The sequence below is a fragment of the Alligator mississippiensis genome, chromosome 16, assembly GCF_030867095.1.
Source record: "Alligator mississippiensis isolate rAllMis1 chromosome 16, rAllMis1, whole genome shotgun sequence".
Classification (NCBI taxonomy): Eukaryota; Metazoa; Chordata; order Crocodylia; family Alligatoridae; genus Alligator; species Alligator mississippiensis.
The window spans coordinates 7,584,360-7,612,261 of record NC_081839.1 but is presented as its reverse complement, the minus strand read 5'-3'; the positions used below and the strand labels follow the sequence as shown (position 1 = coordinate 7,612,261).

General features: G+C 51.5%; 1 protein-coding gene and 1 long non-coding RNA gene across 2 annotated transcripts in view; one reads left to right on the top strand and one right to left on the bottom strand.

Moving 5' to 3' along the window:
• LOC109283713 (uncharacterized) overlaps positions 1-27,902 on the bottom strand; it is an 83,064-nt gene that overhangs the window by 15,864 nt on the left and 39,298 nt on the right. The gene's annotated exons all lie outside the window — the stretch shown is intronic.
• LOC102569438 (nuclear receptor ROR-beta) overlaps positions 18,630-27,902 on the top strand; it is a 42,142-nt gene continuing 32,869 nt past the window's right edge. The window contains exon 1 of the mRNA XM_006259029.4: positions 18,630-18,903. Coding sequence (XP_006259091.2) covers positions 18,897-18,903 — 7 coding nt within the window. The 5' untranslated portion in view covers positions 18,630-18,896. The remainder of the gene's footprint in view (positions 18,904-27,902) is intronic.

The window sequence follows — 27,902 nt, the reverse complement described above, 5'->3', positions numbered from 1 at the left end:
GAGACAACCAGAAATAGCAGCTGTACCTAAGAAACAGAAAAACCAATTTGCGGCTGGGGGAGAAAAAAAAAACAAGCCCCACACACTACCTGCAAAAAATCAATAAGCAAAAAGCTTTCAGTGCGAGATAATTGCAAGAGGAGTCTCTTAATGAAGAGCGAGGGATGGACAAGGAGCAAGAGGAGCCATCAATAATGTTTCTAAAATATAATTTGTGAATAGACATCGTGGCAGCAGCAAAGGGGAATGAGGGATAAAGCGGAGTCCAAGCCAAACTGTCCCCAAATCTCAAACTAAACTTGAAGCAGAACTTTCACATTAAAATGCTGCCCCGGCCACAGGGGAACTGTGTCCTTCACTTCCCACCACAACCCTGACCACCAAACGCAGACACAGCCCTAGCCACATCTTTGCTCCAAACCTTAAGCTAACTATTTCTTCCAAGCCCTGTGCCAAATCTGTATCTCAGTCTCAAACCCAAACCCTTATCAAGGCTCGAAAAAAGTCTGGCTAACACCCCCTTTCACATGCACGTGCCCCTCTACTGCCTGCAGCTCTGGCTTCCTCTCTTGGCTCCCTTGACCAAGCTCCTTCTCCCAGGTATGCGTCTCACTGACTCACTCTTGCTGTCTTCCACTGGCTTCTGGATGGTTGTGGGAAACCCTGAGTTTGGGCTTTTCCACTTCCATGACAGTCTGGGAAATACAGAAGTACCACAAGCACTCTCTGCTGTCCTTAGCAATGGGTCAGGGTTCAGTAATGTCCAATTTGCTAATGTATTGGGTCACCCCATGCCATGGAAAACATCCACGTCACTCAAAGACAGCTCTGAACAGCCTCATCCTCAAGGGGACTTACCTCCTATGTAGGCCAAAGGCCTTGATCTTTCCAGAGGCAACCCAGCTCAGTAGAGAGCAATCAGCACCCACCCTTTCCTTGCCCTCTCTAGGCTCTGTCTGACACTCAGGGATTAATATGGGCCTCCTCTCTTTCTCTTCCTGCCAAGCACTGTGGGTCTCCTCTTTTTTTTCTCTCCTCCCTATCACCATCAGTCACACCAAATGTGTCTATCCACCCATCCATCCTAGCCTTATCACTATGTGGCGATTACCAAAAAAACTGTGGACCACATAATACCCAGACATGCAAAGATACATGCCATGAAACCCAACCTTCTCTGGGATAATCAGTGCATTTGTTACATCCATGTTTTGCTGCCAGCTCCTCCATCGGGGATTGTGTCTTCTGTGTCCAGCACAGAACACACCTGGGTAATAATAATAAGCAGCACTTTCATACTAATCAATACCTTCAGCTCTGTCTTGCAACCTCCTGGGTCTACGCAGCCCAAATTAACATTCAGCTTCAGGAATCATTGCACGCCTCCAGCTCAAAACTCTTGAGAGTCACCTGGTGCCGGTGGAGAAACCCAGTCACTATACTCCCCCCAGATCAGGTCTGTAGACAGAGACTCATTCTTCACTGCCTGTACCCCTTGTTGTCAAAAATGCCCATGCTCAGGGAGGCTGCAATGCCACCAAATCAGGGCAGGGACATTTTGCACCGACTTTGCTCTCATTTTGTGTGGCTTTATATGCCCTGCCCTGTACTTTGGGTCCTCATTGATGTTTATCCAGTTAGTGTGAAGTGCCCCCTGCTTTTTCCATGCACACAGATGGCATGGGGGCAGAGGAGGGGAGAGGTGGATCTAGGATACCAGGGTTCCTCCAGGCTTTCGGAGGGCCTATGAGAGATGCTGTGTGATGAACATTCATTTTGTCAAAACTTTCTGTTTGGGGAAAATTTGGACTCTGAGTTGGGAAAGCCAACCCTGAAAATCTGCATCTGGACACAACTCCAAGAACTCCAAAGCAAACCCATCCGAGTGTGTCTGGCCTTCCTGGGAGTGGCAGGAAAGACAAGCTGGCTTGTGTTCTGCTGAATGGCAGGTGATATTATCAGAGGTGGGAGACAGATGCTGAAGCGCTCAAAGGGAGTGTCCCTGGAAGGAAAGCAGAGAGGGGAGAACGCGGTGGTGACCTGCAGTCTCCTAGCACCCTGGCCCACTAACCTACTTTGAGCATAATCAAAGCTAGAAGCTCCGAGAGGGATGCAGCCGCAGGACTATTATGTTTATGAAAACAGAGAGGGGCCGAGGCAGCAAGTGGGTGTTTTGTTAAGGGCAATATGCTGACATCCTGCCTGGAGCTCTGGCAATAAGCCTCCAGGGAGGAATTTAGCCAGGCAGCAGGAGTGAGAGAAAGCAATAAAGTTGGTCACAACCCTTTCCTCCAGGAGCTGTGATGAGCACGCAGCATGTTCTGGAGCTTCCTGATTGAGCGAGCTGACAACAGCGGCTGTGAAAGGAGGTACTTCCATGGCACACTGCGGGGGGCATGCACTACCCTTCCCCAGATCCCTGCCCACGCTCCGTCAAGGAGGCCTAGCAGCTGCTTCCTAGGAGCTGCTTGAACTCAGATGCAACTCAGGGTTGGAACCAGCTCCCACCCCAAGGCAGTGACTCCCCTAGACATGGCCTGAGCCCAGGTCCAAAGGTCTCAGGGAGTATAGCTTCAAATCCAGCTCTGAGTCTGGCCACCTGGGCCCATCACTCATTTTGCAGGGACATTCAAACTCTCTAGTCCATCCTCCCACTGAGCACAAACTGGAGGATCCACTCAGGCTCCCTTGTGCTCAGCCCAGGGTTCATGCCTGAGCAGAGGATGCTCTTTGTAGAAAGAGATATCCAGTCTTGATTGAGAAGCCAGGTGTTGAACAACCCACTCAGTACTAGACCTGTCTACCATGCCTCATTTCCAGCCTGCAGGCATCTCACTTCAGCCTCCAGCAGCGGATCCCATTCTAGCGCTGTCAGAGCCACACAGCACGGCTGCCCAAAGCAGCTCTGCCTACAGCCCCGTGCACACATCTTAAAGAACATTTTGTGACTGGACGTAGAGGGGGTTTGCCAAGAAGTAGGCCGGTCAGGGTCACACTCTGGGTCAAGGGTTCAAGCTTTTGCCTGCAACCAGGGGAACCAGAAACTTCCTTTTTTTATCTTTCAAATGGAGGAGGAAATCCTTGTCCTTGAGCCCCTTGAATCCTGGAGCAGGGGCTTTCACAACAGCACCAAACATCCTGAGGCTTGGGATCATACTGCAAGCGTCATCAACAATAAGCAAAGCTCCTATTCCCTCTATAACCCCGTGTCTGGGTATGCTCCTCCGCTCCTCCGTGTAACACTTGGTCTCAGGAAAGGAAAGAAGAGACCCCACTTCAGTCCTTCGGGGAGGCAGGATGAAGTACCCCTGAAGCTGCAGGAGAAGGAGGGCATGGGAGCAGAACTGATGTGGGAGCAGTACTGATCTGTGGGCGACTGGATTGATATGGGGGCTTCACTGGAGACAGGCCAATGTTGGGGGGAGAAATCCTGCAGCAGGTGCCTGAATCATCCTGCTCAATAAAGGCAGGAGAGCTGCCTTTGCAATAGTAGTGGTCATACATGATATGGGGCCCAGGGTGGGAGGGTCTGATGCCTGAGCCCTGGCAGCCGGCTGGGCTAAGGCCCAGCCAGCTGGCACTGAAGGTCTGGGGCACAAGCCCAATGGTGCCCTATAGCTCTAGGGGGGTACATCCAGGGCTGTGGCCCACTTGCTGAGCCAGGAACCCCTGGCAGAGGAGGGAGGGTGCAAGGCAGACCCTCACCGTCCTGCTGCAAGGGGCAGTGTTGGTAGCTGGCACCTGCCATGTGCCAGACGGGGACTGCAGCTTGCCATGGCTACAGACATATTGCAAGTGCCAAGACTCCTGCTGGCGGGTCCCACAGATAGCAGCCTCCAGTACTTGAGCAAAAGAAGCAGCTCCTCTTGCTGTGCATCAGTGGTAAGCTGTTACAGCCCTCTCAGGCAATCACTAGAGGGAGACCCATCCGCATGCCCTGTTCAGGGTGCAGCATCATAGCTTGGTGTCACAGCACCCTTAGCCCATGGCATGGCCACATCTTGTCTGAGCCACTGGGATACAGGGCAGGGGGAAGAAGATAAGCCTTTTCGCTGCGTTAAACATCCAGCCCTTCAGAGTGCAGCGTGCATCCTCCAGCAAAGCGCAGGGCCTGACACCCAAAGTGCTGAGCTCAAGCGTACCGTTCCCCAGACCAGAGGAGGCCTCTTTCAGAGTCTCCCAAACGCCCCCAGCTTCCTCCTCACAGACACATCTGCTTCACCAACTTTCCCCTTTCCCCACCAAGCTCTCCCAGACCCACCTAATGGGATGACAGCCTCTGTTCTCCCCCCCTGGCCCCATGTCATGACTTTCTGCTCCATCCCACCTCCTAGAGCCATACTAGCTCCTTTGCTGCCCTGAGCCTGTCCCTTCTTCCCTAAAGCTGGCTCCAGTAGGGAGCAGCCATTTAGAAGTCCAAGCGGGATGGGGAACCCCAAGACCCACACAGTGGCAGGCAAACACCCCCCTTGCAAGCAGGCATCTCAGCCCACCATGCTTCCCTACTGACAAGCAGCCCTCCTTCTCCCCTCTCTACCATGCAACTCCCCTTCTAGAAAACAAACCTCTTTTCTACCCAGCAGAGTCACCTGGGATCTACCAGTTTCCAAGGGGTTAATTTGACTGATAAAGGTCCTGATAATAAGTCTGGCAGGGTAGGAATCCCACAGGCTGCACTGGGCTCATCCTGGAGAGGTGGGGTGGGGGTGGGGGACCATCTGGACTGACCTAATCCTGAAGAGCCTTTTCACAGCGGGGTCCTGTGACAAGGGCTGTTGAGCTGCAGAAGCACCCGATGCCTGGGAGGCTGAGGCAGGCTGTGAGAAGTGGGGAAGCAGTTTCTGCTGAGGGCCAGACTGCTACCGGTCTGTATCACCAGCTCCCTGTATGGGGCAGACCCCTGTATGCTACCACTCCTGGACTCTTGCTCTGCTGAAGGGACCTCTCTGGAATAGAGGCTTGAGCCATGGGGTAAGTGAGCTGTTTCTGCATCTTGCTATTCTTTGGGCCTGGCATTAACCGCACCCTGTGTCCAGCACTGGTTGAGCGTTGAGCTGTCTCCACCAGCCCAGCTGGCAAAGCTGCGTCTTCGCCACGTATGAGGATTAGGGTGAACAGCGATGCTTGGAGATTAAACATCTGCTGGGAGCTGTGCCCTTTTGTTCGTGGGCTCTGGCTGGCAGAGAGGGGAGACACTGGGCCACCTCCTCCCCCTGGAAACCATGATTTCTGTGTGATTCAGATGAGAGGGAGCAATAGGGGAAAGGTAAAGCTAGTGGGTAAAGAGACTGAGCTGCAAGGTTACGTCCTGATGGTTTTCTTAGGACCAAAAATATCCCAAATCTGACTTCCACACCCTGCCTGACTACAGATTCTGAGTGTGATGAACAGGCAGCAGGGCCTGAAGCCCTGAGCTTCCCCAGCTCCAACTGATGTCTGTAAGGGCTACAGTTGCTGAGCACCTGCACTGGGAAGCATGGGTGTCCCCAGGGCTCTGACTCTGCATGGGATTTGGGACTTGGCATTAGGTTGCCAGCTGTGAGGATCTACATTTATATGGTTTTGGGAGCTGGAGGTTGGAGGCTACCACAAAGAAACAGCAAGCTAATGAGAGCAATCTTGGGCTCCGGTGGTCTGGGGGTTGGCATCCCCACTCCAATAGCCAACAAAGAATGCCCTTGAAAGCACCCTTCCTTTTCATTCCATCCAGGAAGAGCACACAGCAACTGCTGCAGCTTCCTTAGCCTGACAAAGGGTTTTTGAACCCGAAAGCTTGCTTAATAACTATTCTCCAACCATTTAGGTTGGTCTAATAAAAGATATCAAATTCACCCAAGGAACCTTGTCTGCCCTTCCTTTTAATGAGCTTCAGGTCCGTTATGCAGGCCTGGCCCGTATTGGAGGTTCTGAGCTGGGCCTGGGTGTGCCCCCAGGGTTCACAGAGGAGGTTAGGGTTGTGGGGGGGCTGTTTCTGTTTGTAACTCGATTTGGGACTCGGTGTCCACTGAGGTTAGTTGGCGACTGATTTGCAGGGATTTTGGATCAGCTCCAGAAGGTCCCCAAGGGTACGGCTTTCAGTCTCAATGTGGCCCTTGGCCTGGGAACCAGAAGACCCAGGGTCTATGTCTGCCTAGGCCAGTGACTGGCCAAAGCAGTGCAAAGCTAAGAACTGGCTTGCCCGAGGTCATGCAGCAACAGCCAGACATGGTGCCTCATTCTCCTGCCTCCTGCTTCCTATTTGCTGGCCCAGCTGCCTCTTCAATAGGGTGCTCTGCTCTGGGTCTCTGCTTTCCCTGTAGCTCTAGCCATACAGGGAGTGTTGTTTCAGCTCTGCAGACACCAGGGTGGCTATTGGGAGGGAACATGCAGCACTGCACCTGGGAACACAGGATCTCCACTTCATGTCCCTCCACCCCTTTAATCCTGTTCTTAGGTTCTGTCCGCACTAATCCCAGGGTAATCCTCTTTAGCCTGCTGCATTTTCTTTATTGGTTCTTCCAGGCGGAGGGGAGGGGTGCTCTCACATACAGGGAACCTTTCCACCTGTCTCTGCATTCCCTGCTGAATTTTTGGTGCTGGCACTGGGGTGCTCAGATATCAGAGACAACTCAGCAAGTAACACAAGTGATAGATGTGAGGCTCCACATCCAGTGACCCATGGGAAGATCTTTCCCAGCCAGTCAAAAGGAGCCTAAGCTAAGGCGGCACAGCTTGCTATCCATATTCTCTGGGGGAACACACAGCAGGCTGAGGTCTTGGAGTCATAGCAGAAAATCCCAGGGCTGTCCTGCTTGATAAGAAAGGAGCTATTACTCTGGCCAAACACTGACACATGTGGCTCTATTCTACCTCCCCCAGTCTCTTGCCAGCAGTCTCCCTTGTAGACTGCCTGCCTTAAGCTGTTACTGTGCATTTTCAGAGTGCCAAGTTTCACCCCAGAGATGGCTGCATTTCAGTACTGGGAAATGCAAGAAAACCTGGAATAGCAGGATGACCAGGCTTGCTGCGATGGCTGCTAGCATTTAGTTGTTAATATGATGCTAGGTGCTGTACACCAGCATTGTAAGAGCCTACCCCAAAAGCCCACAGTTTATAGAGTCAAAGCAGACAAAGGGTGGGAGGGGAATGAAGTGCAGAGGGGACAGGGAAGTGTGTCACAGCAGGTCAGTGGCAGAGCTAGGACCAGAACACAGGCCTCCTAAGAGACTGGTCCCTGGACCAGGTGGCTTCTCCATGCCTAATGTGACAGAAAGCCAAACTCAGGTCACACCAACAGCTCACTGCAGTCCACTGGTGCAGCCCCCCACCTCTGCCTGCTCTCCTGTGGATGGCTTCCTCACTCCAGCTGCAGCTTAGAGGGTAGGCAGCATGTGTTAGGAATCGGGAAGGCAACGCAGCTTTCCATCCTGGCCAGCACAGCACACAACCACAGCCACGACAGCCAATGGAGCTAGAAGCAGCTCCTCAAGGAGCAGCACAAGGCAAGCTGCCCACAGCACCCTGCTGTGCCACAAGATGGGGACTGTCTCCGTGGCCTGTTCCTTCCATGATCTTCCTGCTGACTATGGCCTGACATGAGGCTGTGGTCCCAGTTCCTTCACTTCATCGGTGCAAAGTGTGCACACTGCACCATAGTGACACTGGTGGCATGTCCCCCAGCCCAGCTCAGTGAGGACGGGCATGGGGCTAAGTGCGCTGAGCCCACCAGCACCTTTGATACAGCTCATCACAAGAGTGTCAGAAGACTTTGGTATATATTCAAACAGGGGTTCTAAGCCAGATTTTCCAAGGCATTTGGAAGTGATAAAATGCCTGGTGGGTTTTCAAAGTGCTTAAGGCATCTAAAATGCCTTGAAAACTTGGCTTTCGGAGAGCAAAATCCCCATAGCCCATATCCACCCCTTCAAGCATCACTGAATTTAGGGACAAATATGGCCCTTGCTACTGTAATAGCTCAGGACCTCTTAATTTTTAATATATTTAGTGTCACAGCCCTCCCCTCTGTGAGGTGCATCAGCACGACTGTCCTCATTACAGAGATGGGAAACTGAGTCAGAAGACGACTCGCCCCACAGGAAGTCTGTGGTAAAGCAGGGACTGAAACCTAGGAATACAGCTTCATCCCAGGCTGGTGCCCTCCCACCCTTCCCCGGGGCATTCCCGCACAGCTGCCAAGGGCGGGCTGAGCTGGAGCACAGTTGACCACCTGCTTGCTCTAAGGCCTTTTTGCTAACAGGATGGTTCTCTTGGTTCGGGATCAGCCATAGGAAGCCAGGAGGATCCACATGGAAAATTCCTAATGACAGGTGCCGAGTTTTGGCCTCTCCTGGGTGGGGTAGCCACGAAAACAAATAATTATGAATTAGCCGGACTGGACAGGGCAGATGATGTAACATCGAGTTCTTACGACACTGTGGAGCAGACTGGGTTGGCTGTGCATGGCTGCCAGGGAGCCGCACACAATGCTGCTTGCCTGAAGTCAGCATATTTACCTTCACTGTTACTGCCCCGTCCCCCCTGGACTGTGTTCAGAAGTGACACGTGGGCTGCATGTGGAAGGGAGCCTGCATGAATATACTACAGTGTCCGCTGCCCATGCCTGCTGTCCAGACCTGCAGGCACCATAGGGTGCTAAGAAGTGAGCACCCTAGCAGAGCAGGGGCAGCAGAAGCCACTATTATGGACACACACACCTATGCTGGCAAAACTGCTCCTGCTTTCACATCGGGGTTGTGTGTGGCACTACAGTACAAGGGCAGTTTGCCAGGAAAAGCTGCATCCATGTGAGGACAGTGCTCACCCCCAAAGTGGACTACCAGTGCAAGAGGATCAGTGCACTGCACTGCGGAGTACTAGTGTGGACCCAGATGGACCAGCAAGGCTGGGCCAGGAGACACCCACCAGCGAGGCACAGTTTTGGCAGCAGAGCCATAGCTATGTGAGGGATGCTGGCAGCAGAAAGGCCAGCCCAGGGAAGTCTCCTGGTGCTGCCATTGCCTTACACTTTCATGGCTCTGTGGAAGGAGCACCCTAGTGTCTTGTCAGTCATCCCAGCTTAGAGCAAGCTCTGCTGGCATCAGGAAAAGTGGTGGTTGGGCAATACCCCCCACCCCTCGCATTGCAACCCCATAGCCCAGTGATTTGTCCCTGCGCACACCACCTTTGCACTGGACTCTGGCAGGCTTTGTCAGCTCTGGGCTTCTTGCACTTGCTAGAACACAGGGGCATCCTGGAAGGAGTTGGGATGTGCCTGTTCCCATTCCTGGTGTGGAAGCATATGAAGCTGGCCTAGCCCAAGACCTGGAACTTCCTCCTGCTGCCTGCCCCACTTCAGTCCGTGCCTGCTGTCCAGACCTGTGGGCACCAGGGGGTACTGAGAAGTGAGCAGTCTAACAGAGAGGGGGCAGCAGAAGCCACTAGTATGGATACAGCACAGCAAAGCTGCTCCTTCTTTCACACTGGGGCTGTATGGGGAACAAGTGACACTAGTAGCAGCTGCCACTAACCAGTTCACCTGGATTAGGATATAGTTGGGATTTGTACGGGGGGTCTTGAGAGCTAAGGGAGGAAAGGACCATGCTGATCATCCAGGCTAATCTTGTGCATTGCCCGGGCTGGAGAACATGTGCCATAACTTTCGCTATCGGGGCCAGTCAGCGGTGAGGCATCGTGGATGGGTCTGAGGGAGTCTGGGTTGATCTGTCTTCTGCCCTTAGGAAGCAGAATGCATGTTACACCAGTGTAACACTGCCCATTCAGACAACACCCAGAGGCCCTGGTTGGTACCAGGACCCAGATGTCCCATGTGCTGCACAGAACCCGAGGACTTTGCCTGGCTGCCGCTGAGCTGATATAGTTGCATCAATACAATCCCTCAAAGCATGGCGCTGCCATTAGTGTGAGTGACTTGTGAGCCCCTTTTGCACATGTGCAGTGATCATCCAGTGAGGGTTTGCGTCAATGTGATTAGATCACTGGAGTTACATCAGTGCCAGTTCCCTTAGATTAGACAGCCTCTGATTAGAAGCCCCTCGTTACCCCTGTTAAATTCACTCCAGACGTCTGAGATGCTTCTTGGTCCATCATGCTGTTTGCAAATATTCTTTCCGGCTCATCTGTCTATGTCAGTTTGTTTGCACCTGTTCTTTTAATTTTGCGAGCAAACAATCTGCTTCCGAGATTTATTTTAATAAGAAGACTCTGTTAGCACGCTAAAAATAATGGGAAGCCAAGCAAACCTGCAGGTTCATGTGGTGCCTTGCAGCCAGAGAGTGTTACTAATGAAATACAAGCTGTATGCTGGGGTCTGTCACCAAAATGCAGCTGCCTCTAGAGCGGAGTGTGGCAGTTGATCACACTGCACCAGAGTTTAAAGGAGATTATTATATCCGCTACAGGATTTAAAAGAGCCAAAAAGGGTGTCCAGTTAAAAATGCAAGGGGAATTTAGGTCAGCAGAATGTAATTAGCCAAGTTGGAATTTGGCCAGGAGGGCAGCACGAGCACAAAGAACAGGCAGCTTTGTCTTTTTATGACTATTGTAAAGTTTTTATTTCTGTGCTCATCTGTTTCTAGACAATTATCTCCTCCCCAGCTGGGTGAGCTTGACCTCATTGCAGATTTCTAGAGCTGCCCGTTCCCTTCCATGACGCGGATTGATCCGTACCCTGCTGTGGGCATCAGTTCATTACATATGGATCCCAACATTGTGGAGAAGGGCACAGCAGGTATCATTTCCATGGGACTGGCATCCTGTCACTCAACCTGGTGCCTCTCTGTTTTGCCCAGCTAAGTACCCCTCAGCATGGTGAGGTGGAGTGCTCGGTGGGAAAGGACATTTCCAGCAGGTACCTTTCCAGTTTGGAATGGAGCTCATGCCAGCAGCCAGCATTCATGAGGCCCCATCCTTTCCACTGAACAACCAGTGGCCTACCTCAGACCCAGATGAGGATGCCCCATGCCTTGCAGCCCCCTCCGCTTCTCACCAATCCAAATTACTTTCCAGTAGGCAAGGGAGGCTCTGATCGATGCTTTAATTACTGTATCCACATGGATCAGCTGAGTTACACAGCCTGCAGCAGACCAGCCAAGAGCATCATCTCCTAGAAGTGCTGGCAAGCAATCGGCATGGAGGGGTCCCCATGCATTGAGCATACCTGTGGGAGTCTGTATTGTCTTACATGGTAGTTTAAGATGGTGAATCCAGAGGAGATGAGATAAACAGATGAAACAGCATTGAGAAAGGGAGTGGGACTCCTTTGCTACCAGCTGCCCAGCTGGGGGGAAAGACCATGTGGTTAATTGAACCCAGCCCCTATGTTATAAATTCAGTAACCTTTGATGCATGAGGGAATGAGCTGGCTTTGGGGGCTGGTGATGGGAGATGGATCCTTTCACCACTTAGAAACATATATACTGTCCTCCATGACTAAAACCAGAGCTGCTCCTTTGGAGCCAGTGGGATGGCTCCCTACTGATGCCATTCTGCCTGGAACAGAACTTAGCCAAGGTCTCCACTTTAAACCCAGTCCCACTGTATAGGGACCAAGTGTCATGATCCGTCTCTGGCTCTTTGGTGGCCCCATATGTAAAACGCACAGGGGACGTCAGGTCAGCTTGTGCTTCATCATCCCATTTCACAGCTGAGCACCTTGGCAATACACCTCCAGGGAGTGATGTTGTCAGTGTGTCTGCCACTAGCCAGCTCACCTGGTTTAGGATATAGCTAGGATTTGTACAAGAGAAAACTCAAGTGTGCAGTTAATGGGGCATTCCTCTTTCCTTGGAGTCAGACCTGACCTATCATCCCAGCAGCTGTAGAAGACATTGTCTCTGAGGCGTGATGGAGATAGCAGACCTCAATACCAAAGGACATGATCACTTGTAGTCATGGCACCTTTCACAATAGGTGGGCTGCTACCTCCAGTTTCCCAGCCAAATCCCAGTTCTACTTTGCTTCCTAAAATTCACCCTTGTTCTTTCCATTAGACACTGTATTTATCTCCATTCCTTGTCCTTAATTTTGGTATGTCACTGCTGTGAGCCTTCAAACAGCAGTTGTGCTCCACACCAGGGATGGCTGCATTTCAGTCGCAAGTGAAGCAGTCCCTGTGCAGAACCAGTTAGTGAAAAACTATTACAGATCAGTGCTATTATTCAGGTGCCATCCATTCCAGTAGAGCTCCATATCAAGACATCTGAAGTAATAGATGAGGTGCTAGTAGGTGGCTCTCAAGAATACATCTCATAGGGCATTTATACACATACCTGTTGGTCCTGCAATGCATCGGAGATCCGCCGCTTCGGAGCAGACTTGATTGAGTCTGCTCCACATGCAAGCTGATGCGCACTGTGCTGCACTGCATGCAGTTGTATAAGAAGCAAAATGCATGTCAGCCAGCACCACACCTAGACTCCTGGTGATCTTGGGTGAACTTTTAGTATCCAGCCTCCTTTTGCTAAAGAAAATGATAATAATAAGCAAAAAATTACCATTTTCAGACCCCATTTCTGTCCTGGGTGGCTGTCTGGTTCCCCCATGCCTGTGTCCAGCCCTGATGTCAGCGTGCAGAAAGTGGTGGAAGCGAGCTTTTGAATTAAAACACCTCCTACGTGTTTTAGTTCAAAAGTGTGCTGCTGCCATTTTCTCAGTGCTGACGTGTGTTTCGCCACTTATACAACTGCAAGTGTTTCAGCACCAGGTGCTTTTCAAAGCACCCAGTGCTGCAGCGCTTGCATAAGTAAAAATGCCCATATATCAGGGGCAGGCAATTATTTCAGGCAGAGGGCTGCTTACTGACTTTTGGCAAGCCATTGAGGGCCACATGACAGGTAGCCAGGGGCAGATAAATATTAATTTTCTAAATTTTTTTAGGGACCCTGCAGGCTGGATAGAATGGCCTGGCGGGCTGCATTTTGCCCACCCCTGCCATAGATCCTAACTCTTGGGTTATGATGGGGCCTATGATGTGCTGTGCATTGCAAAGGGCTTCCTCTCTGCTGCGTGGCTATCACCATGTAATACCAGAGGGCTGAAAGGTCCTGTACAAAGGTCGTGTTTGTGGGTAAGATGCATTCTGAATGGTTGAAGGGCTTGCTTGTGTAACCAATAGGCTTGTGGTTTGAATCTGCTGCACCTTTCGCGGTCCTAGCACAATGGGGCCTTGGCCTGTGACTGGTGCTCCAACATGCTATTTCAGTACCAATAATCACAAAAAGCATGGTCTGGCCTACAAAGCATGGAGTGGGGGAATCAGGAGGGCTTTGTTCTAGTCTCAGCTCCACTGCTGTCCTGCCAGGTGGCCCTGGGTAAGACACTTCACTTCCCTGTGCCTCAGCTTCCTGTCCTACAATAACATAGGGACAATGACACCCATCCTTTTGTTAATGATGCTAAGAGCAAGGGATTCTTATGGGGTCCATAGCCACTTTGAGCTCAGAAGGCTGCAGAGCTGGTGAGGACACACAGAATGCTTTCATGGAAACCTTACACATGCACATGCACACACAAGCTCACACACGGCTCTATCTTACAGAAATAAGCTGATGCATCAAACCCATGCAAGTTTGTCCATCTTGCAGTCACAGCACCAGGTGAGGCATTGTTTGCTCTGTGTTGGCCATGACGGAGCATGAGCTCACATCTACACCCCTGCTCTTTCTCCAGTGGAAAGCCCCACTCAGCCCTGCAGTCTGAACCATTGGAGTCCCTTGCCAGAATCATGGGAAGCGCTTTCAGGACTCTGGTGGAAGTGTAGTCTATAAATACCAAGCTGATGTGTCATCCTCCATCCAAGTCTGCATGCCTACCCTACGGCTCCGAGAAAGAGGCGAGAGGGAGGGAAGGAAAGAGCAAATCCAAACAGCATGAGGAATGAATCAGTTCCCACTTGCCAGCAGCAAGCTCTAGCATGGCAGTCGTGGCAGAGGACAATGGGCCGCCTGGCCCACCATCCACCACATGGGCCCTGTTTATTTTGGCAGCACTTCATTGATCCATTCAGCCAAGGCAATGGGGCAGCTGTTTCTTTGCATCCTGGAGACCCTCAAACAACAGGGATGACTAAGGCTGTGGTTCGTTGCATGTATGTGTGTTTTTCCGGGTGCTCAAGTGCTGCGCGGCTCTGGTTCAGCAAAGTGCTGAGAGGACTGCATTTTGCTGAGCGGGGGGCTGAAGTGCATTGTAGGTAGGGGCAGATTGCTCCAGGCATGCCCCTAGCTAACCCAGACTATAATCTTCACCACAATAGCGGTCTGAGTTAAATAAACAGCCCCCCTCTTGCCATGCCTTAGCCTGCTCCAAGATTTGAGCCCTGACTCATCCTTGTGCCCACCCCATGGCTACACTGCTCGACTTGCCTCCTCTCCTACCCTGAAGCTCTTTCCTCCCTGCTGTTACCAATGAAAGCAGCTCTCTTGTTTCTGGGAGGACACAAAGATCCACCTCGAGCCTGGGAGCCCTGCCATGGCCGTGACCTGTGTACAAGGGCAGCTGGCAGTCATCTCCTGGGCTGTGCCGCAGCGAGGCAGAGTATTGGGTGGGAGTTTGCTGTTGCTGGCACAGTCAAACAAAACAGGGTTTCGACACGTGTGTGGAGCAGAGGGGTGGGGAGAGCCAACCTCCCCGGGGGTCCCAGTTGGACCCCGAATCTACGCCACGATGAGTCCCCAGCTCCTGGCACTGCGGGCTGGGATGGCCGATTGCTGTAGGAGGGAGCTGCATGCCCCTTCCTGCCAGGATTGTTCCATGCAGTCAATTCTCCACTGCTTCATCCCGTCTAGTCTGACATGGCTCAGGCCACGGAGCTTCCCTCCCCTCTCCAGGGGACTGCTCCACAGCCCAGCTGCTGTCACTGTTTCCTCCAGGCAGCCTACATTTTCCAGGGCCCCAAAGGCCTCATCCAAAGCTATGCTGATGCTGACAGTGTGACTCCTGCTGGCTGTGAGAGGTTTGGATTCGGCTCCATGTCATCCCAGCCACTCCAGCTGCCTGGGAATAGTTTGCTTTCCCCCTGACAAGCTCAAGCAAGCACAAATGCATGATGCAGACCTCCAGCAAGGTGTTCAGAATTGGAATGGGCAAAAGATGAGGCAGGAAGGGAAAGAAAGGCACACAGAGAAGGGACTTGCTCAGGGTTAGCAGACAGGTCTGGGGCAGAGCTGTATTTCCCCTACCACAACATCTTTGTCTGTGCTGGGGCACTGGGCAGGTGCTGGCACCCTCTGGGATCTAACACTCCCTCTCCTTGGCACTGCGGGGACCTGCAAGGTATTCTGGTCATTGTGGGGTTTCCTGCCATGTCACTTCTTTCCTGCCCATATCCAGTCACCCTCCATTGAAGAAACTTCTCTGCTGTTGGATTGAGGTGTGCTCCTCCTTCCTGGGGGAGATGGAGGGAGGAGGGAAAAGAGATCTCTCCTCCCAACCAGGGATACAGCTCATCTTCTTACAACCTACACTACCCCACACCTGCCTCCGAGTCTACAACAGCTGGGTGAAACACTGCAGTGACCCATGTTCAGATCCTTTGAACCTGCCAGGGCTTTTCAGTGAGCCTGGGGGCTAGTTTCCAGGGTCACACCCTTGTACCACTCAGAGCAACCAGCACTCATGGGTCACACCTGTGCCACATGAGCATACAGGATGTCCAGGGGTACAGAGGTGGTGACACCCTGCTTTCTCCACTCCCAGATGGCACCCCCTGGCACAGAATGGCACAGCAGAACTTTCCATCTCCCAAGTCACTTGTCGTGCCCAAGTTGCATCCCTGACCAAGGTGGCCCACCAGGCTAGCATGGTTAAGTCACACCAGCTCCTACAGCCACAGTGTACCACAGAATGACATGGTAGCATCACATCTGGCTGTCTTGGGGCACCAGGAACCCATTTTTCCTGACCCGGTCCCCTTTACAGCTGGGTTGGGGTGGTGGTGGGGAAACCGAGTCCCAGAAAGGGGCTCACGCTCAGATCTCTGGAGCTGCAGCAGAACATTTCCACTGCTCTGTCTCCACATCCTTGGGGCTGTTGATGACAGATGACTATTTGCTCCATTCAGCATGACTGCTTCCCATCTCCTACCCTGCTCTAGGGACCACACATTCAAGGTGTGACACATGGGAGCACTGATTAGGGATTCAGATCTGATCTCGGGGCAGTAAAAGGCTGGCAACTGGCAGAGCGCATTAGCCTCAGATGCCAGGTGCTACCACTGCAGCCTGTGCTTTGGTGGTCCAAAGTCCTGGTCAGAAATAGGCCAGGGACCTTCTACAGATGTGAGGGCTGAGTTACAATAGACTCCTCTGGTCCTGTGCTACTGAGCACTGGTCTGGTCCCTTGGTAGGGCTGGGTGCAGCCTGATGTCTGTTCTGCTCCGGCTCTATCAGAAAGATGGCTTTGAAGCAGGAAACCTGAGTGGGATTCTGCATCAGAGGACAGAGTAGATGATCAGAAAGTCTGTGAAGATTTCTCTGCACTATTCGAGCTACTGACATCCCCAAGGGGACTTTAAGACAGCCAGGGATCACCAGGTTTCAGGGTGGTCCCAGATAGGCCCCGTTTTCTCTGGCCACTCTCCTCCACCAGCCACAGGGAGAGGAGATGTAGATGTTCTGCTACTAGAAGGTATCTCCATCTTGCCCTGGTGACCAGGTCAGTTCTAGGATCACTTTTCAATAGCAACACAATAAAGGCTTGAGGGCTGTGTTTATAGTCATGGCTCAGCTGGCCCATCAGGTTAGTGTGGTTAGGACCCATGAGCTATCATAGCCACACAAACTGACTGCATTTAGAAGATGCTCCCTCCACCCCACAGTCTCAACACTTTCTCCTGGCTCCTTCCAGATCATTTGCATCTCTCTGTGTCCGGTTTCAAATACATCGTTCCAGGCTCACTCCTGCCGAGCCCTCCCCAAGAGAAGTTTCCCTTTGCCAACCCCTGGAGCAATGCCTTGGTATGTGCGGCATGGATCCCAGTGACCATCTCCTCTACTGCAATGCTGTGTTGCGGGCTCAGATACCCCAAGATCTCTTCCCACACTGCTGCTGCCTGAGCATCATCCTGCCAGTGAATATCTTCAGGTCAGATTATTTTCTCAAACCCAGTGTGCAATTCACCCCGGAGACTGATTCAGCTTGGTGGAAAGCCCAAAGCACTGACCTTCCATGAGGTGGTGCTGTTGGGACTGAAGTGGCCTGCCGCAATAGTCATGCTTGACTGTAAAAAAAAATAAATGGATGGGCCTTAGCCCCTAAACCCCACCCAAGGGACCTCCAATGTCATCACCAAGAGGCCAGTTGCATTGCTATTAATTATGGCTTGTTTCCTGCTGTCGTGCCTTGGAGCCCCAGGCCTGGAGCAGAACCTCTCTGTGCTAGGTGCTGTACAAACGTAGAAAAGAGAAGGCCTCTGCCCCAAAGAGCTTGCAATTTTGGTATCAACCAGAGGACAACAGGTGGGCAAAGGTAGATGGGTGCCAAAGAAAAGGGCAGAGGTCCACCCAAGCGTCAGCAGCCAGTGTGGTGAAGAGCAGCCAGTTTCTGCAGCTAGTGGCACACAAGCGAGTGGTAGAGCCAGCGCTGGGTCCAGCTGCCTTGGACGCTGCAGCCGGAGTGTCCCAATAGGGCAACATGGGGTGCTGTCAGTGCAAGTCTGGAGTGAGGTTTGCAGTCATGCACCTGGAGCTGCAGCATGATGCCCAGGCTAGACAGGAGAGCTCAGGTAACCCCAGGGTCATAAGTATCCCTTAGTATAGCACCAGGGAATACTAAGCAGTTTATAGATTCATGGATTTTCCTAACACCGGGGACTGTTCAGGTCATGCAGCCTGACCTCCTCCAGCGCACGGGCAGGAGGAAGACCTAGGAATTCCCTCAAGCCCTCTTTACAAAGGCACATGGAGCTGCTAGATTCCCCCTCCAACCCCCCACACACACACGCTCTCGCTAATGCACATATATACACTCACTCTCATATACACGTGTGCCAGCTAACTTACTGAATATTCACTTTCCCTGCCTGTCCAGCTCAGTATTAATGAGGGACAGTTTTTTCTTCATCTGCTTAAAATGAAAGGAGAAACCAGCAGTGGCTGAAGTTTGCATGTAGTTACAGAGCCTGGGACTTTCTCCCACAAGCACAGCGATTTCCATGCTGATCCTGCCAGGGGCTGAGTGAGCACCTTCAAATCCAACGAGGCAGGAATTGGGACAAGTGACTTCAGGAGAAGCTGAGGCACATCGGGATGACCAAGCCCCTAGCCCCACTTCAGTCCCACTTCAGTGGGGCTCCATGCAGGGGTGAGTCTAGTACCTAGAATAATTCCTGCAGCATCAGGCCTTTCCATGCAAGCCTCCCGATCCCGAGCTGTTTGTGATCCTGGGGAGGTCTGACAAGTGCCTGCCCAGATGATTTGCCTTTCCCCGCTTGTCATGTTCATTCATTTCTTCTGCTATATAACAAAGCCAAGAACCAGGTCTGATTTTAGCACGGGGGAGGGCCCAGGGAAGAGGGAATATGCTTGAGAGAGCGGATAGGGTGGCTTAAAAAGGAGGGGGGGGGGGAAAATAAATAAAAGAGGCGGGGATTAAAGTGAAACTGAGGTGGGCGGGATTCAACTAGGGCTTGTCATGTGAATTTCCACATGCTCCATCTGCTACTGCAGAAAGTAGGTTAGCAGAGCTGGAGCAGTCCGAGAGAGAGGGAGAGGGAGGCAGGTACCCAGAGTGACTGAGAAGGAAGAGCCAGTCACTTGCCCAGAATTAGTGGAGCGAAACAAGACCGGGGAGGAAGGCTCCAACCCTGGATATTTAATTTATCAAAGGAATTGCTGCTATTCCAGCTGCCTGCGCTGCAAGTTTTCATGATATTCCCAACACAGTCCTAATACCAGCAAGCCAAGATGCGAGGTAAGATGATTTTTTTTTTCTACGTGCATGGCAACGTTTCGGGCAACTTTTGCCTGGGTCTCATCTTCATCTCACGGAAGGGCACGGGGGGTGGGGGGTGTTGTGCATCACGTCAACTGAGAAAGCCAAGTCCAATAACTTTCTCTTTTGTGGCTCTGTGAAAATTTGTGGAGGATTAAAAAAAAAAGTGCATTTGGAAAAGCAAGATGCAGGATGCGAATGGCAACGTATAGCCTAAATTCTCTGTGTGCAAGACGGTCTCTCGGACGGAGTCTGTGTATGTATTTCTGGGTTATTTTGGATCTCCTTAACCTTGTTTTTTTTCTAACTTAGAGCACACATTTTTCTGACATTACTGCTGCTTTTGTGGGATTTGGACAAAAGAGACATCCACCCAGCACTTGGCACTCAACATACACGCGGAAGCAGATTTTTTTTTTTTTTTTCTTTCCTTCTATAATCCAAAAGAGCTGCGCGGTATTTTATGCTGTGCTCAAAAAAAAAAAAAAAAAAAGTCTGCAAAGCAGAGAGGGAAAAATATTTTTCCGCTGCTAAAGTTGTTTGTTGCTAGGAGGGGTTTAGATTTGCTTTCCATTCGCATGGAATTGCATATGTGTAAATCTGGCTTTTTTTCTTTTTTTTAATCCATTTGTGATTATGAATCAAATTCTTATTTGTTTTGTTTTATTGTGTATGCCAGCTTAGACCTCGCTTAGGATTTTACTGCAAAGAAAAGCTCTTAATCTCCTTTTCAATATGTTGCTCCCACTACAATTTGATTTCTTTTTATGATTATTATGAAGGGTTTTGCTGGTGCGCTTTGGTGGGGGTGGGAAGGAGGCATGCAAAAGTCTTTGGATACAAGTTGTTTCATAAGAGGGAAGAGTAACTGTTATTTTTAAGGGGCTGCTGTCCAAGTGGCTCAGATATCAGGGACCTGCAGTGCTGGCAATGCCCTTTCAGTTCCCAGGCTTTGCCTGGGAAAGGTTGGTCTTAGTTTTATTTTATTTTGTTCGTTGAAAAGAAGAAAAGTGTCAGGGAGAGGGAGGAGGAAGCTGTGCTGGTTTGGACCCTGCAGAAAGTAGCAGATATGGAGGCTGGAGCAGCTGTCAGCAGCTCAGCACTGATCCTGCTCCCCAAGCATCTTCTGACGCAGTGGCCAGAGGACTGGGCCTTCTGCATTGCCTCCCGGCTAAGAGATGCCTACGGAGCAACTGGGGTTGATTTTTCCCGAAAGCGGCCGCGCGTCTCTCATGTTGCTGACTCTTCTGGACAGTGTTTTGTGCTTTCCAACTAGGTGCATTCAGAGTTGCGCGAGGTTCTAATGTACATACGCACGTCTAAGCTTAAACAACCCCTTGCGCACGCGGATATGGGCCTGGTTTTCCTCTTGCCGCATTGATCGGGACTTGTTTTCTAGCTGTGGTAGCATGTTCCCACTGGCATCGAGGCAGGATGAATCAGGCCAACACCTCGATCCCCTTCTCTTTCGCTAGGTGATGTCCTGACATTCCAGCCTCACTGGCACGGAGGGAAGGATTAACATCCTCATAATTAACACCAACACCCAGCTCTTACCTAGCATTTTGCATAGCCAAAGCCCAGCAAGTGCTAAGGGATTAATAAGCACCTGGGCAAAGTTTCCCTCCTTTGAAATTTCTGAGGAATATTTGTGGCTTTGCCCTTCTGTGTAGCCTGCAATCAAGAGCCAAATCCTCAGCTGGTGTGGACTGATGTTGCCCCCCTGGAGCAACACTGAATTACGCCGTCAGAGGATCTGGCCCAGCAGTCCTAGGTAGCCTGCGCTGATGTCTCCAGTCTGATTCAAACCTCTGAGGATAGAAAAAATGGTCTTGGCTTTAATTTTCCCCTGAACACTGACCGGCATGGTGATGATCCCCTTCTGAGTCCTTAGATTTAGCTCTGCCTCCATCTGCCTCCCCACCCAGCCGAACTAGATCTGACTGCGTTTTGCACAGGCTGAGGTGCGGGCAGTTTGCTTTGTAAAATCCTATTGGTTTTAGAGACCTCCTGGTCTCTTGTTTTGAAAGGCAGCATGGCTAAGGGTGTGCTGTGGGCTTGGCAAGTATTAGAAGTTGTCCTAGTGACCTAGATCTGTCATTGGAAAATCAGAGGGGGGGGGAAGTGAGGAGGAGCTTGCCTTCCCAGCTATACAGCATGTGTACACTCATGTGGGCAAGAAGAAACTAGCTACGCTAGCATCACACGAGCTCTGGAGTAGCCAGCAGCCTCCGCCTGCCTGCCGGATCCAAAGTGAGGACAGGCAGGTTTAGCCCAAAGCTCCCTGGGCTGGGAAAGACAAGCGCTCAATGCTGAACAAGATGGGAAATCAACCTGCTGTTCTGTATAACAGAGCCAGCACAGAGCGAGCCTGAAAAGCTGGAGGGTAAAGAGGGCAGCTCGGAGCTTCAAAGGCTCTTAAGGCAGGCAAGGTTCTTTGAGTACATGTGATTTCTTTTATTAGACCAACTAAATAGTTGGAAAAATTGTTCTTTGCAAGCTTTCAGGCACAAACACCCGTCTTCTGGCATATAGAGAGTCTGCTGGTAAACTGTGTGCTCTCCTGGGTGGAACATACAATCTACCCGCAGACTCTCTATATGCCCAAAGAAGGGTGTTTCTGCCCAAAAGCTTGCAAAGCACAATTTTTCCAACTAGTTAGTTGGTCTAATAAAAGATATCACATCTACCCAAAGAACCCTGTCTGCCTATGTCCTTAGACCAACACAGTACAACCAACAACCCTAAAGACTCTTAAGGGAATTCATTGCCCAGCTCCCACTGGAATTAAATAGGATCTGGGTACCTCGCTCGCTTGGGCTCCATCACAGATCCCAGCCTGTATACACACACACACACATGCACACATACATGTGCACACCCACACACACACCCCTCTACACCATGCGCAACAGCAACAATTATTCTCCAGCTTCCCAGTGGGTGGGTCAGATAGCCCAGACACATCAAGCACTTAAGGCCTTATCCTATGCAGCTGACATCCTGACAACACAGTCAAATAATCCTTGAGGAGAAAATCAGGATCAGGCCCTGGTGTTATGTATAATAAGGGTGTGTTCAATTGGCAGCAGTTTCTTAAGAGCCAGGCATGTTCGTATACTGTTCCTGCTTATGTAATGTGTGTGTGTCTGTGTGTGTGTCTGTGTGTGAGAATAATGTGGCCTGGAACAGTGTCTACATGTACCCAGTAAATGCTGAGTCACTGGGAAAACTGACCTAGTGTGAAGTTTTCAGTGACCCCAGTTGAAATCCAGCTGGCTGAATTTGGCAGGGGACATACAAGAAGCTGATGGCATTCAGTGCAGATCACGTGGGCTTGCCTGCTAGATGTATCCAGTGCAGCTGGTTCTTAAAGCTCATATGCAGCCCCTATCCAGACCAACGCCCACTGACCTGCCTGCAGCTTCCCAGCTCAATGTCCAACTGCAAGGGAGAGCTTTAACATGGATAGGAGCAGAATCTGGGCCATCCAGGACCCTGTTTCCCTGTGCTGCAGCTGCCCCATGTGGGAAGCATGGCCTGTCTCTGGGTACTGGGTGGTGCATGTGGGCCTCTGCTGGGCAGAGAGGTGCATTTCATGGGCATGTGCTTTATACCAGTCACACCTTGCCCCTAAGCATCTGAACACGCCTGTCTGACGTAAAAGCCAAGACCCATGCCGCTTATTCCCCCTGCGGCAAATCTGGGACTGTGCCTAGAGCGACAGCAGCAAGAGCTGCATCGGGATAAACTGAGCTGTGATTCCCTCCTCTGCCAGGCAGGGCCCATGCCAGGGCCCTGACCAATTCCCTGGAGTGCCAAAGTGCTGGCACTGGGGACTGTGGCTGGCAGGCATGCTTGGCTCATATAGACTGTCGTGCATGGACACTGTGACTGGTATCCTGGTGGTGGGTGCATGTGGAAGGGGGTGTCACAGCATGGAAAACAGCCAGACCCCTGCTTCCTTGCAATTCAGCACTGCAGTAACACAATACCTGTGCCATGATGATGCCACTGTGACCGGGGCTGCCCAAACAGGGGAGTGCTATGATATCCTGATCGTCAGGGACAGCTTTACCTCGGTGAACCCTGGAGATCAACAAGCCCCCATCTCTCCTCCTGGCAATGCAGGGCTGTGTTGTTCCAGCCTCTTCATGGGAGATGTCAGAGAGTATTCATTGAGCCCTCAGAGAGGTAGTAAGGCTTGTTGTGTCTCATGCTCCTCTCTGCGAACTGCAGTTAAGTTACTCCTGATTTGTGCCGATAGGAGAGGTGAACCAAGCCTGTTATCCCCACGGGGAAGGAGCAATGTGAGTCACAGTATCAGATCCAGGCATCCTGATCCCATCCCCCTGTCCTAATCTCTAGGCAGTGCTCACTGGTGTCTCAGTTTCCACCATGTAGCAAAGCTGTTTGCACTCCTGGTGACCGCACAGCAGCTCAGAGACTCCCGAGAAGCCTCCCAGCCTGGTTCATGCCATGCATTAACAACCCCAAGGGCTCCTGTGGAAGCCACCCTCTCATCCATCCCCAAGCTCCCTGTGCTATGACTGTGGGTTGGCTGGGGCAGCTCCACCCCCAGCCGCCCATGTTCACCCTTCCACCTGCATGCCAAAGCCCATTGTGGCAGGCGCTGTACAGACCCATGTCCTTGCCCCAAAGAGCTGACAACCAGAGGCTGGTCTACAAGAGAAAACTACCCAACTGGCTAAATCAGGTTAGAAACTGACCCGGCTGCAGCCATGCAGCTCTTCAGGGGGGCTGTTCTCTATGGATGTCCAAGGGTCTGGTATCAATCTAGCATGAGCCAGTAAGAAATCAATTGTCACTACAGTAGGATCAGCCACTATTAAGCCCAAATAAGTGCATCCACCAGGGAGGTGAAGTATTCACTGATGCTAAAGTGGCATTGACCACTTCAAAATCCAAATAGGCATGTCCACACAAGGAGCCTGCATTGATTGATTTAAACCAGTGTCTAAGCCCACATGGTTAAATCGTTGCACTGTTCTCCTGTAGAGAAGCCTTCAACTAGAAACCCAGGGGCAGGAGCTGTCTTTTCATTATGCACTAACATGCATGACATACGTAACATGCATGTACAGCGCCTAGAACAAGGCTGCAAGTTCCACATACTTTTGCAAAGCAGATACATTGAGAGTAGCGGCGTGATTCTGCCCCTCCACACGTGCCGTTCATGGCAAAGGAGAGGCACCTACTACAGACACGGATCAGGCCAGAGAATGTGGAAAGTTGCTCTGAACTCCAGGTGGGGAGAGCGAAGTCAAGAGCAGGGAGCTGTCCTCAGAGGTCACACATCAGCCCCTTCCCCGGCTACTGCTATCTCTGAAAATCGGAGATTCCTGGGTCACAGCCTGGAAAGACCAACCTGCTTAGATCAGAGCCTTTACGGCACTGGGAACTGGGTGAAAGGGTCATGTCCTACGCTGATGGCCAATGCTAAGAGGTTTGGTTAGGGGCTCAATAGCACATCTTCAACCAGACCCTAAGTCTCTAAGAGGCATCAGTGATTTGTTCTCCTCCTTCACTGTCAGGGCAATGATAACACCCTCATCCAGCAAACACAGGCAGATAAAACCAGCAAGGGCCGTTTGTCTGGCTGAGGCCATAAAGGCGTTTGCCCTTGCCCAATAAGTTATTAGTGAGGTTTGTTCCAGGGAATGAACTGGTATAAAACCCACATTCCAGTAGCACCACATACTGCGGTGCACCCAGTGACAGCCCCCACCCCTAACTTCCGCTCCAAGCAGATGAAGGATAGGAGGTGAAACACGCAGGCAGGCAGGACACGGGCAAGCTGGCCCACAGATCTGAGCTGGTAGGGCGTCAGCAGAAGAAGCATATTATACCCTGAAGGGTGAGGCTAAATAGTCCTGCTGCACTTGGGTTTAGGCCTTCTCCAACCCATCTCCCACAGGTAGCTACAAGGGTCTCTGGGTCAGGGTCTTGCCTTAGCACTGTGGGATAGGCAGGCGGTATGAGCCAACCATGCCTGGGAGCAAAGTTTTTTGTGAAATGTGCAGCAAAGAGATGAGGAAAAGACATCCCAGTGTCTGCTCCCCACAGCCCCAAGGGCAAACCAAAACCTGGAGAGAGACCGAGCCTTTATTGTTCTTTGTCATTCTTTGTGTTGCAAAACATGTTCTATACACACAAGCAGCATGGCCAAGATAAGCCTCCGTCAGTCACCCTACATCCTGGAGGCTCAGTTTTGAATTGCAAGTTGAGAGTCCTCAAGGCCAGAGTCATTCTAGCTGGAAGCTGATGGCATTTCCTTGGAGCCAAGTGGCCCCATCCACTAGAAAGCAGCCAAGCGGTTAGGTGCATTAATGTACAATAGGCACAGGCCATAGGAGAGTGAACCAATGCCTATGGCAAGTTATTGGAGTAGACGATCCAGTGACCATCATGGCCTAGCACTCCCTGTGATGATGGGCAACAGCAACTCAATACTAATGTCTTAGCCTGGCACCACCAGGGTTGGTGTCACTGGGTGTCCTAGGAAGAAGTTGCTGGCTCTGGGCGTTAAGGAGACCTACACATGTACTCAACGCCTGCTTCAACGCATACTAATTAGCATGCATGAGAACAGACCTGATTAATCAAGTCTGCTGGAGCATGCTAATTAATATGCTCCAGCAGCTTTGGCGTCTCATGTATTCAGCCTCCCTGCGCTTCAGAATGATGGCGGGGTGCTTTAACTAAAGCTTGTCTAACGAGCTTTACTTAAAGTGCCCCCACCACCATTTTAAAGTGCAGGGTGCTGAATACACGAGACGCTGCAGGCACTTTAATTAGAGCGAAACCCAAGAGCCGCTCTAATTAAAGCATGCTCCCACCTCCCCTCCCCGCATCCCAGGACACATGTAAAGATGCCCTAAAATGCCCAGAAACCTGGAGACACAGCAAGTGAATGTCAGCCTTCAGGAGTGACAACATAGTCCACACCTGCCCACAGAGGGAGAGCATTGCTGGTTAACAGATACAGGCCAACTGGCCTACAACTCTATGGCCAGGCATAAAAATAAGTTCTAGGCTCTTGCCGTGTCCCCGAATAGCAGAAGAGATAGAGGCCAGCTCCCCCAGCTCTAAGAGCCCCAGGCCCTACTACTCAAGCTGAAGGAAAATCAGTGTGCACAGCTGAGCTATCCATCCTCCATTTCAGCAGCATGCATCCCCTTTCTGTGGTTGGTTCAAAGGGGCAAGTGTTCTCCAAGCTCCTCGAGGCAACTGTCTCTCCAGCAGGCCCAGGGAGAGCTCCCGGAGAAGCAGAGAAGGGCTTGCCCTGCACCACCCTTCACACTTGCCCTGCACTGGATTCCTAGAAATGATGAACAGCGGCAGGCTTAAGCGTGAGCACAGTCCGTTTCTCTTGGGTGTCTGTGCCCAAAGTCTGGGGGCAGCAGCAGCAGCCAAGTACACTCAGCCCTAGCTGCAGCACTGAGGACAGCGCGATCTGAGGGGGAGTGAGGAATGGAGAGCTCCTAGGGAGGAGGCACTAGATCTCTCCATTCCCAGTGGCTGCAATTGCCAAGAAAGGAAAAGGTCACTGTCAAGCATTGGGAAGGCAGAGATGTCTAATGACTAGAGCAGTGGGTGCTAGCAGCCCAGTCCTGCCTGGCAGAGGCTGAACCCTCTAGCACTAACCCATCCATTTCCTGCCACCCCTTATTCTCCTTGACTACAGGTCCGACCGTGGTCCTGCTCAGCAATTGCCTTGTACTGATCTGGGTTCACATTCCCCAGACAGGTGTGCGGGAATTAGTTCTTGGTAACAAGGCAGCTAAGGATGTGACCACTTAGGATGCGGGGAGTCTCCTCTGGGCTTTAACACAGGGGCCGTAAGTGGGGGTGAACCAAAGCAGCATCCCACATGCCTAAGGATCTTGCTACCTAGCAGCGCTCACCATATGAGAGCCCTGGGTGGACACTCTTCTTTGCATTAGAGTGGATCATCCGACTTAGTTTACAGCGTGAATGAAGCTGAGTTGAATTAAGGCCACTTCAGCTCTGAAGAGGAGTGTCCACACGGAGCTTTCCCGCAGTTTATCTAGTCTGCTTAAAATTCACCCTGTCAGTTAATGCTCTGCCTGTCCCTGTTTTGAGATGCTGTCAGCCTGTAAGACTGACCTGAAATCCTTGCTAGAGGGAGCAGATGAATCTGTTCCCACTGGGGGACTGGTTGAACTGGCCTCACGTCCCAGATATCCCAGACCCTTCCTGAGCTGGGACCCAAAACCACAGAACTGGGGGCTTCCGGGCTGAGCAACTCCTGCTGCAGGCTGTATTCTGCATCTCAGGAGTTTGTGGAGCTATATTGCCCTCATCCCCTCTTTCTCCACAGTCCCAGGGGAGGCCTCATGCTAATTATTGCTCACTTCTGCCTGGAGATGCCCTGTCTGGGAGCATCGATTTCCAAGAGCAGTATGGGGAACAGACCTACTTTCACAGCAGGCCCGCCAGGTAATTAGCCAAGGTGGCAAGGAAGCTGTTCACCCTGTATGGTGGCACAGCAGTGGTTGAAGGATTGTCTCCCCGCTAGCCCCAAGCACCCTGTCCCCTATTGGTCTGCCGTGCTGGTTTGCTCATAGCACCTTAACCTGAATCTTCCAAAAGGAACAGAGACGGGGGCAGAGAGGGGCAGCTCTGTTCTAACGGTTATAGCTGCTGTGCCAGCACTAAGTAGCATCACGAAGACGCTTCCATCAGAGGACCACTTTGCAAAGGTGGGCAAGTGCCATTTGAGAGATGAGGAAACTGAGGCAGAGAATGGGACCGTGGGTGCTCGATTCTCAGTTGTGAGTCAGCACAGCGCAGAGCCCTACCAGTTTGCAATGACAGGTTCTGGCCCAGCAGTAGAAATATAACTAGAACCCAGGAGCCTTCTGCCCTGCAACCACACCGGGCACCGGTGGCAGAGCTGGAACTGTAAATCAGACCTCCAGACATGTTATCCT